We start from the raw sequence: 13,755 nt of genomic DNA, 5'->3' as shown, positions 1-13,755 counted from the left end.
GTACTATGCGTTTGAAATTTGTTGAAATCTCTCTTTTACTGAATTTAACGCCACGTCGAGCATGTTGAAAAAAATCTACTTTAAATTTTGTTATGGGATCTTGTATTGGCATATCTTTTGATTCATAGTTAAATTGTCTTCTCGCTTTCCTTGGTATCACAGACAGAGTTACTGCAAATTCTGCTATAATATCCAACTGATCTGCCAACACTTTTGCTTCTTTCAAGGTATTTTCAAAGCCTTTGTCTGATTGGTGTCTTTCTAAATAAAGTATAACTTGTTCTAACTCGCATACCGTTGCCGAAATATCTATATTTTTATTATTGTATTTTTATTATTATTGTAGCATTTTACTGGCAGTATTAATACAGTTTAAAATGTTATGCCAAGTAACAATAGAACAGAGAAATTGAAAATTCTGCAATTTCAATGCTAGACATTCAGGTTCATGTCTAGCCATTTTTATCCATACACTCATCAGCAGCTATTTCCAATAAAGAGTCATAAATATCTCCCGGTTGATGTTGAATGGAACGAATGGCTTCTATGTGGCTTCCCCACCACGCAGCAGATAGTGGTTTTAATGTTAATTTAGCATGCTTCTTTAATACATCCCATCTGTGTGTAGAACCAGAAAAAAATACATATAATTTTTGTATGAAATCATGAAATTGCTTCTTTTGATGACATTACTGCATCATTTACTATCAGGTTAAGAGAATGGCAACTGCATGGAATAAAGGCTCGAGAATTAATATCAACAATTCATTTTTGAACGCCAGAATTTTTTCCTTTCATGTTTTAGTCATTGTCATAACCCTGTCCTCTTAAATTATCAATTGACAAGCCATTTACTTTCAGTTGTTCGATTATTACTTGAAATAATGCAGCTCCAGTGGTAGTACTACCTGGTACAAATCCCAAAAAAACTCTCACAAATTTCTACTTTTTTTTGCTCATTTTCCTTATTTATAGAGATGTATCGCGAAATGATAGACATTTGTTCCAGATGACTAATATCACTTGTACAGTCTACAACAACAATAATACTATAATATTTTGAGTTTTTTACTCTACGTAATATATTCTGTTTTATGTTCTTTCCTAGCAAATGAATGAGTTCATTTTGTATATCTTTACCCAAATAATGTTGAATTATTTGTTTGCCTTGAATTCTCAATATATGTTCGGAAAGTACTGAATCAAATTTTGCTATTAATTCCACCAGTTTTAAAAAATTACCATTATTGTGTTCGTAGAGTTTATCTGATGATCCACAAAAGGATAAACACTGCTGCCTTAAAAATTACACAACTGCCAAAAGCCGTTATAATACAATTTGCCAGTGGCACACTTCTTCGTTCAGGATTCTCTATTGGGTCGCATCAATAGTTGTTTCGGACTTTACTTTAACTTCTCATTTTATCCATTTGTTATGAGCTATTAAATGACTCTTGCTGTTTTCATGGTCAGTTAAAATTTCTGATAAATGTTTCCAGTCACTGTTACCAGGGGCAAATTCTCCATGCTTGCTGCATAAACTCATGAGAAAGAAGTAATATTTATTTGTTAATAAATGCATGTATTTATAAGCATTCCATTTAGGCTTTTATTTTTGCAGAGAGAAGACATCTTAAGCTTGCGTGGCAATAATTGAGCTTTGCGTTGTGTATTGAAGACTGATGCTTGCTCGTCTGGTCAAAGCTATCTTGGCTTGCTCGGTTGTTGGAGCTTCCAGGTTTGACGGCAGCACTGTGATTTCATGCACGTGCATAGCCATTTCACGTTGTGTCACTCTGTTGCTTAAACACAGGTCATACACAGTCAACATAGCTCTAACCAGTGAGCTTCAGCCCATCTTTACAAGTGTGCATGCTGCTTGGGAAAATTAAGTTACAACCAACTTTTTATGAGAATGTTATTGACCAGTTCATAAAGAAGAACCGTAGGGTAGAATTTGTATTCAAGTAGCTAAATTGAAAAAGATAGAATATCATTTGTAAAATAAATGTTGTATTTGTATGATTAAATGTACATAAAGTTTTAAATGGTCAGTAATTCATTATTCTGCTATTAAAACTTCAATCACACTTCTCACTCCCTGAATGATAACAAGAGCAAGCAAGAATTTCAAGACCAGCATTCGCCCCTAACTGTTGTCAATGCAATTTGAATAGTCAAAAAAAGCGTACAACAAAAGCAAAACACTGTATTGTTTTTATGGAAATACATTAACCACGGCCTTCACACTACTTCACCATTATGTAATTGTCTTTTTCAATGATGGTTTGAAACGGCGACCACAACTGTCTTGAGGAAAATTAAATTTATTTTCTTCATCAGAGTTACCAATTAGTACCAGTCCCTTCTCTATCATGCACAATCTAAATTAATCATTAATTATGTGAGGCCATTCTGCAGGACTGTACAAAATTTCACTTCTTTGAGTTTTGCGAGGTGCTAGTGCTTGTAAATTCTTGTGATTCTGTATTTTGCTTTTCTTCCAACACTTCAGAAACTGGCAATTCGGCGATGGGTTCTTCTGTAATTTCTAACGTTATGTTTTTCTCATTAGTTTCTAGACTTTGTGAAGCTGAAGCAACTATTTCACCAACACTATCATTAGAATTATCTGATTTTAAGAATTTACTCAAAGAACCACTAATTTTTTAATATTTACTTCTTTTTCCGCTTTTCTTTTACCATATTGAGCCCCCGATAACTGTTTTCTTCCGTATCCCAACATAATAAATTTAGTTTAATCCTTTATCCAAGTGTGAGCAAACAAAGTTTGCGCCTGAAAGTATCTTCAGGACTGGGGTAAGGTGGTACAACACCAGATCACTCCTTGCAAAGGTGGAGCAAGCTACCAACACTTCTATCTTAGTATCTCCCACAACGAAAAACACATCTCCTTGCGGATATGTCTAATGTTATACATTAAAGGAAGGGCCACAACCCAGACTAGTTTCGACTTTTATTGAGGTCTCTTCAGTGGGAGCCAGGCCTAAGTGGAGATACCAGGCAGAAGCATTAGCAGGTCATCTCTACCTATAGGAGTTGCCAAATGGTGTGCCACCCTTTTTTAATAAATTACTCTGGATTTAGAGAAAGATGTTGGAAGTTTATTTTTCACTTGGTTAGAGTATAATAAACTGGTAGCTTGCTCCACCTTTGCAAGGAGTGCCCTGGTGTTGTACCACCTTCCCCAGTCCTGAAGATACTTTCAGGCGCAAACTTTGTTTGCTCACACTTGGATAAAGGATTAAACTAAATTTATTATACTCTAACCAAGTGAAAAATAAACTCTCAACATCCCAACATAATTAACGAGATTTGTCAAATGCTTCCCTATGAAGTTAGTCACGCTACGGCACTGCGTGCCATCAAAAGTTCTAAGATGTGCAAAGTAAGCAAATCTGTGCGATTGTGAATGTGAGCACACATGAAGAAGTTGCTCAGTCAATCAATATTCAACTCGTGCTGTGTAATATAAATAAAAAATATTAAAAAAATAATACGCCTGAAAAATTTGTATAAATTTATGAAAATTTGCCACCATTGCCATTTGCTGCCCTGGGCAAATGCCCAGTTTGCCCATGCGGTAGTGCCAGCCCTGGCCACATGACAAGGAGACAAGAGGAAAGCTGTTCAAAATGCTAATTATATGGTGTTAATGGGACATCATATCAAGCAATATAGTCTATTTAAGCTGTAAGTCTGCAGTTAGACTTGAAGGAGGTACACAAAGTTAGTTTGATATTAAGTGAGGTATGTGACAAAGGCACATTATCTCCACTGTTATTTATTATTTACATGGATCACATTATGAAGGAAAAGTGGTATTAAATCTGATATCAAAATTGGTGATGTTAATCTCAGCTCTTTACTTTATGCAGATGATGTTATACTTCTAAATAAATCCAGTACAGGTGTGCACTATTCCTTAACTAAACTGAATAACTGTTGTAATTGACTTGGTACGAAAATACCAAATCCTGATATTAGCTCTGCTAACACATTTTAACCCAAAGTCTTCAACCATAGATATGAGAGTTCTGAGGAAGATTAGGAGTTAACAGATGGCATCAATGGAAGTATCATATTAAAAATGAGGATAATAGGAAAGAACTTTACAGCATCAGCATTTAGGAATATATTAGCAGATAGAAATATAAGAGCTAATATCAGGTGGTATGGTCACAAACAGAATGGGTAAGAAAAGGTTAATAAAACAGCTTGTAAAACCTCTTATTCTATGTAATGTTATTTCCTATCGGCTGCATTAATGTAAAATTTTACTCTCATCTATTATTTATTTCCTTTAACCCTAATTTCTGTTCTACTCTTAAATCTCATCTTTAGTTCTTAAACACACTTGTATCTGTGCCTTTGCAAAATCATTCTAACTTAAAACTTTATCTCTCATATATTCAATATAATCTCTTGGCCGATTTACTTATAAGAGTGAAGCTAAAGGATTGTGGGACAAAGGAAATACTAAAGGTAATTTCCAACTCCTGTGTCTCAACATTGGTTCTGATTCCCTTTTTGGATTCAGGGAAAATTTATTTTTCGCTGCGCCACCCTGAATTCTAGATTAACAAAGATTGTAGAATCAAGGACCCAGAATACAGTTTAGCATTCAATCTTACTTTGCTATATTTCTCTTCTGCAGTCGTAGCCCTTCTATTATATATTTTCCCACTGTGGTTCGTGTTTTATGAGCAAGTACAATAGAACATAAATCAGACAAGTTATCAGTTAAACTTAAAAACAAAATATCTAATTCAGTAAACATCATAAACATCAAAGTAAACATCATGTTTACATCATAAACATTATAATTCCAAACTAATTAGGTATTCTCCATTTGCTAAAGAATTAGCACTTATTAATCAGATTCTCAATCTCTCTCATGGTATGCATACAAAGAGCTTCACTTATAATTAACAAGTATGCACTTGATAGATCACACTTTACTTTCACTACTATAGGCATTTGTTAACTGATTTATACAATTAGCTCCACATGCTCTCACAAGATTTCTCTTACAAAACTCTCATATTAATTCTATCAATTAAGAAACAGGTTCTATACACCATGTGCTGTCGCACTATTTCTTTCACAAATTTCTAAATATTACTTTATCAAATAATGAAATAATTTCTAGAGTCCTTTCTAAAATTTACACATTCCTCTTATACGATTTCACTTATAAGAAAACATAAACTGTATGTTACCAATTGCTGGGTTACTACTTGGCCACATCGCAAATTTCATCTAGACAATTAATCTCCAAGGAATCTCTCTGTACCTTGTTCATGATATCTCCATAAGCATCGGTGACTATCCTCTGTTTGGCTGACCGCAAACCGGTAGATTTCCTGGTCATTGTCTTGAAATCGCGTCGAACAAGGGGGCTACAAGGTGGAGGCTCCACACACATCAGCAAGACTGGCCGAAGCAAGAGATCCGGAACATGCGAGAGCACGAGAATAAGAGAGAGAGTTTCTTTGGCGCTGCACGACTTTTTAAATTGTGCGCCACACGTTCAACTACATCATTGATATCTCCTCCCAATTCCTTTAGCATCATCCCTCATCACCAAGCACTCAGTGCCACACACGGAATCCTCACGTAACATACGGAGTGTAAGAGTGGGGGGAGGGGCTGCAGCGTGCTTACCAAAGGGTGCACCTGTACTCTGTAGCACGTGTTTTAGATTTCGACCATTTTAGCTTAATAGGATTACCTCTTTCTTCCAGCAATTGTTAGGTACTTACGATAGCAATAAGGTTTAAGCAACATAGCAATTCACAATCTTTACAATTTAACATAAATAAATAAAAGATACTCAGTTTAGTAATATTTTGTTAATTTACAAGTGTTTAGTACATCTGATATATCAATAATAAAATTAAAAAATGCAAACCCATGTTAAGTTGGTGTGAAACTTGAATAATTTTAATTTAAGTTTCATTCAGAACTTAACAAGGTGTTCTTTGCAAGGAATGGCAGGAATAAAGATCCACAGAAAGAATAATATCTAGGTGGATTCGTATGAAAGTGCCTTAGAAGACAAAAATATAAGATCAAATAATATTGGAGTCCTGACAGATAACAGATTAATTTGGAAGAATATTGTCAACAGGAAGTTAGTGATGATGTAACTTTTTTATGAAGTGCAATCATAATATCCTGTACCTCCCCCCCAAGGATACATATCAGGAATTTGATGATGATAATGAAAAACCTACTTTTGCAAAAATAGCTGGATCCCATTATATAAACACTATAAATTTCTACAAACCAGCTGAAAAATAAACTCTCCTTGATTGAGAAAGCAAGCAAGGGTATGTTTGAAATCCTTACTACAAAAAAAAATACGAATATACCAAAGAATGTAGAAAATTTGTTATGCTATGAATAAAGGTGATGGATCATATGGGCCTACAAATCTTTTCTGATTGCCGTTCTTAAGGCATTCATTCTGCATGGTCTAGTTATTCATCTCTTGAAATTATATTCAAATTACAGATATGTGAAATTTCTTAAAATTTCATTTTATTTATTTATTTATTTTTTACATTAACCTCAGGTATGAGATGCTGCAAAACCTATAATGCCTATGAAGTGTATAGGCAATATAATTAAGGAGAAAGAAGGAACTGGGGATTCCTTCCGTGTAAGAAATATGCTTAGATCTGAAGATTAGTTATAACCAAGGTATATTTAACTTTACATAAAACTTATTCAACATAATTTAAGAAATAACTTACAGTAAAGTGCATCAGTGAAAGCTCAGTTTTTCCATTTTCAGCTTGCTGATACTGTGTAGCTTCTGTTTGTCCTTCACTTAACCACTGTAAAATATGTATTATATAAAATTGTTAGAACTAAATTAAAATAGTATTCGATTCACAATATTGCACATTAATATATCTTGAAATGTAAACCATGCAAGCACAATGTTAAAAAAAGAAAAAAAAAATTTTCATAACACATTTATGAAAGAATTAAACATATGTATGTGATCACTATGAGTAAATTTGCTTCAATAATAGATAACCAGATTTTAACTCATAATATATGTTTTTTATTTGTGCCAGATGTATTGACCATGCAGAATGAATGCTTTAAGAAAGGCAATCAGAAAAGAAATTTTAGGCCCATATAATACATCTATATAAATAAAAAAAAAAAAACATGTACAAGTTAAACCCTGGTTTTCTATTATCAAAGAATTAAATGTAGTTTAAAAGTAAATATAATGTGCATTTAGTCTCACCAAAGGTTTGGGGAAGAAAGAAGTGAAACTTCAAGTTGTTAGAAAGGACAGTGACAGAGAAAAAATAATAGCTGGTTCTTGTTGAACAAAAAAACTAAGTACAAAATGAATCCTGAAGAGAAAATGATGTGAGCAATTTCTAATTTTTTGGCATTGCAAAATTGAAAGTTACTAATTGCAAAAAAAAAAAAAAAAATAGCAACACAAAATTGCAACATGCATAATTTGAAATAGGAAGCAATAGTTTATGCGTATGCAGGAGAAAGATTATCATTTTTTACTGATGAATGCAGGTCCTCGTATTAGATTAATATAATTACTTGCTCTCTCTCTCTGAATCTCTAACAGTGTGGTCTCTTTTTCTCATACAGTTAGACCATGATTCAAATAGTAATCACATGCTTCATAACACCATCTCTGAATGTTGTTTGACTGTTCCCTTTTATAAAATTAGGTAACAATGAACTAATAAATGTAATTTTATTTTAAATTTGTAGGTTTCTGTGGTTTAGTAGTTCTGTAGATAGTGTCCAGCGTTGAGGCCATATTTTAGGATAATTAATGAGTTTAATAAAATATAACCCTACAAGTTTTGTAAGCCATCAGACTTATACATCATCAGGGTTAATGTTGTACAAAAAAGAGACTAGAAACAATTAATTACACACATTAGATGTTATCAGAACGTTACAATTCATACATATAAATATATAAATAAATAACCAGAATAAAAAATTTTAAATTAAATACTGTATACATGTTAGAACAATTCCAGTTACTGCTGTCACATTCTGTAATATTGCACATATCATATCCTAGATTCATGGCAGTTAGATTTTTAATAAAAGGAGACTAAACCTGGTGTGGGATTGAGCCTTGATTTTTGTTACATAGTGTGGGGATCCGCAGCATTTTAGAGGCTCTCCTTGAACTTTCTTGTAAAATAATTATGATCAAAATAAAGCATTTTTGTTTGTTGCCAAACTACTTGATGGGCTGTGATAGTTGTATGGGATGCCAAACCTGATTTATGCTGTCTTTTTTTGATGTCTCTTATGTGTTCAGACATGCATTGCTCCCCTGACCTTCCTGTTTGAACTAGGAGATAATCACTACTTCATGTTAGGTTGGATAAAAACAAATATCACATTCAAAAGAATAATGAGTACTCAAATTCTGAACAGAATTGTATATGAACAATTATGAGACATGAACTATATTACTGTAGAAAAAATATTATTGGAGAAAACAAAGTGAAAAGCTTTGAAAACAAAATACCAAGCCTTATATTCATTGAAACAAGCAGGCAAGTACAGTTAGGTGATCAATTTCATTGTCTAGCACAGGGGTGCACAACTTAAATGTTGCCACAGGCCAAATCAAATAATTGTTACACTTATAGGCTGCATTTTTTAAAACTTGAATTTTTAGTGAAAAATAAAATGTATATAAAGTTCAATATTCAAGAGATATGCTTATAAAAATAGAATTTTAATGTGATACGTTAAATTTTTTGAATCGTCAATTTTTCAAATTAATATTTACAAGTAATAAAGTAATTACAAAATATCTGCAATATTTATAAGTAACTGCTTTAATAACTACTTCACAAACTGACAAACCAAATATTATCACAAATTTACATAGACTTGGAATAATACACAGAAAAATGCATGTAACATTCACCATGACTTGAACATAAGATGTGGCAATGACAACGGCGACAAGAGTATCCACATACTAATCATAAAATACTGGATCATTTTCATGCGGGCACTGCTGATGCAAAGTTGAGAAACTGACCAATCAAATTTTAGTATTTGTTTAGTGCACATGCTATAGCTGATTTCTGTTAAGGCTTGGATCCCCACAGCATGGTCATGCCCTTGATGGATTTCACTCACACTGCATGTTAGAAGATTAGGTTGGAGGAGGAAAAAGACGATAGAACACCCCATCAGTATCATCATACTTATTGGGGACCTGACTTCAGATCTCAATAAGTAAGATGATGTGTGGCTGTAAGTGAATGAGCGAGTGTAAAAGTGGATCTCTCTAATTATTTTAATTAAATTCAATACAAATAAACGTTTTTTTGCTAGTTTATGTTGTGTTTCCTACTGTTACATCCTGAATGAAGAACTTTAAAAAAGAAACAATTCATTCAGGATTTAACATGTCAGAAAAATCAGCTGAGAGAAAAAACTTGTACTCAAGCAGAATAAATAAAGTACCAACTGTAAATAGAAACAGAATTACCTCCTTTTAGTAGAATTGTAATACCATGTAAAGAACTTTGTGTATAAATTAGTATTATATGAATGTATTATTCATATGTATACATAATTAGTATTATGTATACAATGAATGGGTAAAGATGTAAACAATAGTCCAAAGGTCATGGGCGGGCTTGAGGCATTGGCAATCTTGGAAACCGAAGCACATTCATTTCCTGGAAGACTCTGCTAGAGATCTCGCGATGTGCCGAAGTTCCCATGGACGAAGAAAGTAGCGGGCGGGAAAAGATCGCAGAAAGTAAGAGGGCGCTATCGCAACTAGTAACAGGATGCTAAAAAAAAGGGGGGGTGAAGGGAGAATAAAAGGGTTTGCACCTCTTCCTCAGGGGCTTTTTTGTCTATTGGACGATGATTCGACTTCTCCCGTGGACCGGTAGTTCCTAATGGTGTTTCTTGGCGATAGTACGATATTGGGCGGTGCACCTTTCCCTTCAATGTCTGAATTTCTGCTGGTACTAAAGCGTCAGATGTCGGCATGTGCTGTCTTCACTCCTTTGCTGAAAGTTCCGATGGAATAATATTGTGGATGTATCTTCTGAACTGGTAGAAACGAGGATGGCCCGAAGCAGATCGAGAATAGATGAGGGAAAAATGCCAGGTGAGAGCATAGCTTAATCTGATGACCATAGTGACCCACCACATGGATGCAGGCTTATGGAATTATCGAGAGGTAATTCAAACAAAGAAGGACAGTTCAGACGAACCTGAAGCTTCCCCAAGAAATGGTGAAGTACAGATTTTGTTGTATAATTACCGAGTCAGTAAAAAGGAAATATCATTGTAGTATAATAATTGAGTATAGACAGTATTTAAGAACTTAAAGTGATTATTTAGCAGTGGCTAATGTCCATAAGACAAATTGTTTGGAATGATTATAGATGATTGTGACTAGTTTAATGTGCAAGACTAACATAGTAAGTAGAATATTGATTAGAAGTTTTTAATGTATATATTATGTGTGTTTAATCTCTAACTTAAAGGATTTATTGTTCATGCATCAGAGTATTAATCAGTTTGATTTAGCATGAAATTGAAATTGAAAAAAGAAGAAAGTGAAAGTGAGATTGGTCTAAGTGTATATTATGTCTTTAGATTCCAATAAATATGTTTGTTTTCTTCCATACCTGAGTTTTGTCTGTGATATGAACCAAAACTATCACTCATTAATCTGAACCATAGTGGGGGGGAATTGAAAGAAATGTATACATGTTGTTATAGAGGTTACAACTACAAACCAGAATTTACTTAGCTACAGTAAAGCATTTAATTTATGAGTTTAAGCACTAAATTTATTCACCTATGTGCACCAAAAGTCTGGAAAAGTCTCCCTGAATAAGAGTCCTCTCTATTCTAACATATTGGCTGATGCAGCTTTAAAAAATAAATCTGTCAATATCTGAAGAGGAGATGGCCCCAGAAAGAAATTAGAGGATTTGTTCTTTTAGCAAGGAATAACCTTTAACAGTCAGGATAAGCACGTGAGTAAAATTAGGAATTGGCTAGAGATATAGAATTTGCTTTCCTTATAGAATAAACACGTAAGAAATGATACAGATATTAGAGTCAGGGAAATTTTGTAAGTCTTGTAGTTATTATAGAGGGGTAAATTCATAAGGGAAGTAAATTATTATAGGAAAAGTAAATACATAACAAATGGCACAAGAGAAAATATTTAACAATGGCGCAGAGTAAATATTTAACAATGGCGCAGAGTAAATATTTAACACTACCTATGAAAGGTTGTGTAAACCTACAGTGCATTCAGTGCTATGGATTGGATAAAGAATTTTCTTTATCATTTTTAAAAAATTATTATTATTTTTTTTTTTTGTATTTTAAAATTTATTTTTACATAGTCTAAAAATCCTGCTCTAATAGACCAAACATAAAACTTTTTCAAGCCACTTCAAGCCTGCAGTAAGTGGGGTGTAAAATAAATTCATCTTATATCTAAAAACAATTGCAAGCATCTATGTCCACAGTAGGAATTTGAATCTAGAACCTACTAAAGGAAAAGTCATTACATTAACCACTTAGCAAACATGGCTAGCCAAGTATGTATGTGTCTCCAGCATAATAATTAAATAATTATTGTTTCTGTTTTAAAATTCACTTGTCTTGATTGTTGAGACTAGGAGTGAGTCAATAAATTATATTTACTATATACATAAATGCTGATCATTATGAACTATCCTACCAGAGTAATATTTTGTGGAACAAGAACACCAGAAATACAAGCTGAGCACATGATTTTTTACTTGGAGTTTTGCTTACAACTAATGTGAAGGAGAAGCTATTATAGCATCTCACTGACCATACATGTACTGTACAGAACTTCTGAAATAACCCCCCATATTAATACCTATTAAACTATAATATATTTCATGAAGATAACAAATAGCAGTGGGGATTGCATGCACCCTTGTATCATATCTGATTTTACATCCTGTACCTCTTTAAATTCTAAAAACTGATTTATAACTCAAGTATGTATACTCATCATCATCAAATTCCTGTTATGTACCCTCAAGGGGTGTACAGGATATGACAGTACTACATGAAAAAATTACATCATTACTAACTTCCTATCTACAATTTTCCTCCAAATCAGTCTGTTACTTGTCAAGACTCCAACATTATCAGATCTTATATTTCTATCTTCTAAGGCACTTTGTACCGTATCAATCCACCTATATCTTGGTCTTCCTCTGGGTCGTTTTCCTGCCAACCTGGCAGAGAACACTTTTGATAATCTTTCCTCTCCCATTCTATTTAAGTGACCATACCACCTGAGATTAGCTCTGCTAATGCATTCCTGGATGCTGACAATGTCAAGTTCTTTCCTAATATCCTCGTTTTTAATATGATATTGCCATTGATGCCATCTGTTCACGCCTCAAATTTTTCTCAGGACTCTCAAATCTGCAGTCTCTAGTCTTTGGTCAAGTGTTTTACTTCTGACCCATAAGTTAAAACTGATTTGAACACTGTCTTGTATACAGCTAATTTAGTGTTCTGACTAATTTCTCTCTTATTCCATATGAATTTATTCAATTGACTTCCCACCATACCAGCTTTGCTGATTCTGTTGTCTATTTCTATATTTAATTCACCAACTTCAGTAAAAATCGTGCCTAAGTAGCTGAAATGTTTTACTTGTTCCACAGGTTCTCCATTCACAACACAGTTGACATTTTCAATGATTCTGCCTATTTTCATTGTCTTTGTCCTTTTATTGCTGACCTTCATACCATATCTATTACAACAGCTATTCAATTTAGTCAGAGAATCTTGCAGACTTGCAGCAGATTTATTTAGAAGTATAACATCATCCGCATAAAGCAAAGAGCTGACATCAACATCTCCAATTTTGATATCAGGTTTAATACCACTTTCCTTCATAATGTGATCCATATAGATAATGAATAACAGAGGGGATAATCTACATCCTTGTCTCACACCAGATTTAACATTAAACCATCTTCCTATACTTCCTTCAATTCTAACTGCTGATTTACAACTCAAATAAAGACTAAGTATTGCTTGATATAATGCCCCATTGACACCATATAACTGCAGCGTATTGAACAGTTTCTCTCTTGGCACCTTGTCATATGCCTTTTCCAAATCGACAAAACTTAAATATAGATCTTTGTTACATTCCCATGCTTTCTCGACTATTTGTCGTAAAGTGAAGATCTGATCCTGACAGCCTCTATTTGGCCTGAATCCAGCTTGTTCTTCACCAAGCTTTTCTTCCACAATTCTTCTCAACCGTTTCTCAAGTATACTTGCATAGATCTTTCCAGGAACACTCAGTAGGGAAATACCTCTATAATTCTCACATTCAGTTTTATTTCCCTTTTTATATATGGGTACTATGAGAGCTCTACTCCAATCATCGGTAATTCGTCCCTCTGTCCAGGCTTTCTGAACTATGTAGTGCAGCCACTGTAAGACTCTTATACCACCATACTTCAGCATTTCTGGTCGAATATCATCTACTCCTGCTGCCTTTCCACATTTCAAGCCTTTGATGGCTTTTTCTACTTCAAGTATGGATATGTATTCCTGATTGTATGCCTGGTCAGTGTTTTTTTATCACTGTGCTGTGATCACTGCTTGTTTCATATAGTAGTTTTTCAAAGTAATTACTCCAATATTTCA

The 13,755-nt window shown here is 33.8% G+C and overlaps 1 protein-coding gene across 1 annotated transcript in view; it reads right to left on the bottom strand.

Moving 5' to 3' along the window:
* The window catches only part of Atg9 (autophagy-related protein 9), a 335,809-nt gene that overhangs the window by 82,761 nt on the left and 239,293 nt on the right, over nt 1-13,755 (bottom strand). Inside the window, exon 16 of the mRNA XM_090394931.1 lies at nt 6,783-6,866. Coding sequence (XP_090251057.1) covers nt 6,783-6,866 — 84 coding nt within the window. The remainder of the gene's footprint in view (nt 1-6,782; nt 6,867-13,755) is intronic.

This window comes from Typopeltis vanoorti, chromosome 6, assembly GCF_054136105.1.
Source record: "Typopeltis vanoorti isolate ZY-2024b chromosome 6, IOZ_Tvanoo_1.0, whole genome shotgun sequence".
In the NCBI taxonomy this organism is placed as follows: Eukaryota; Metazoa; Arthropoda; class Arachnida; order Uropygi; family Thelyphonidae; genus Typopeltis; species Typopeltis vanoorti.
Note: the sequence above shows the minus strand (reverse complement) of the source record. Positions and strands in the feature narration are given on the sequence as shown.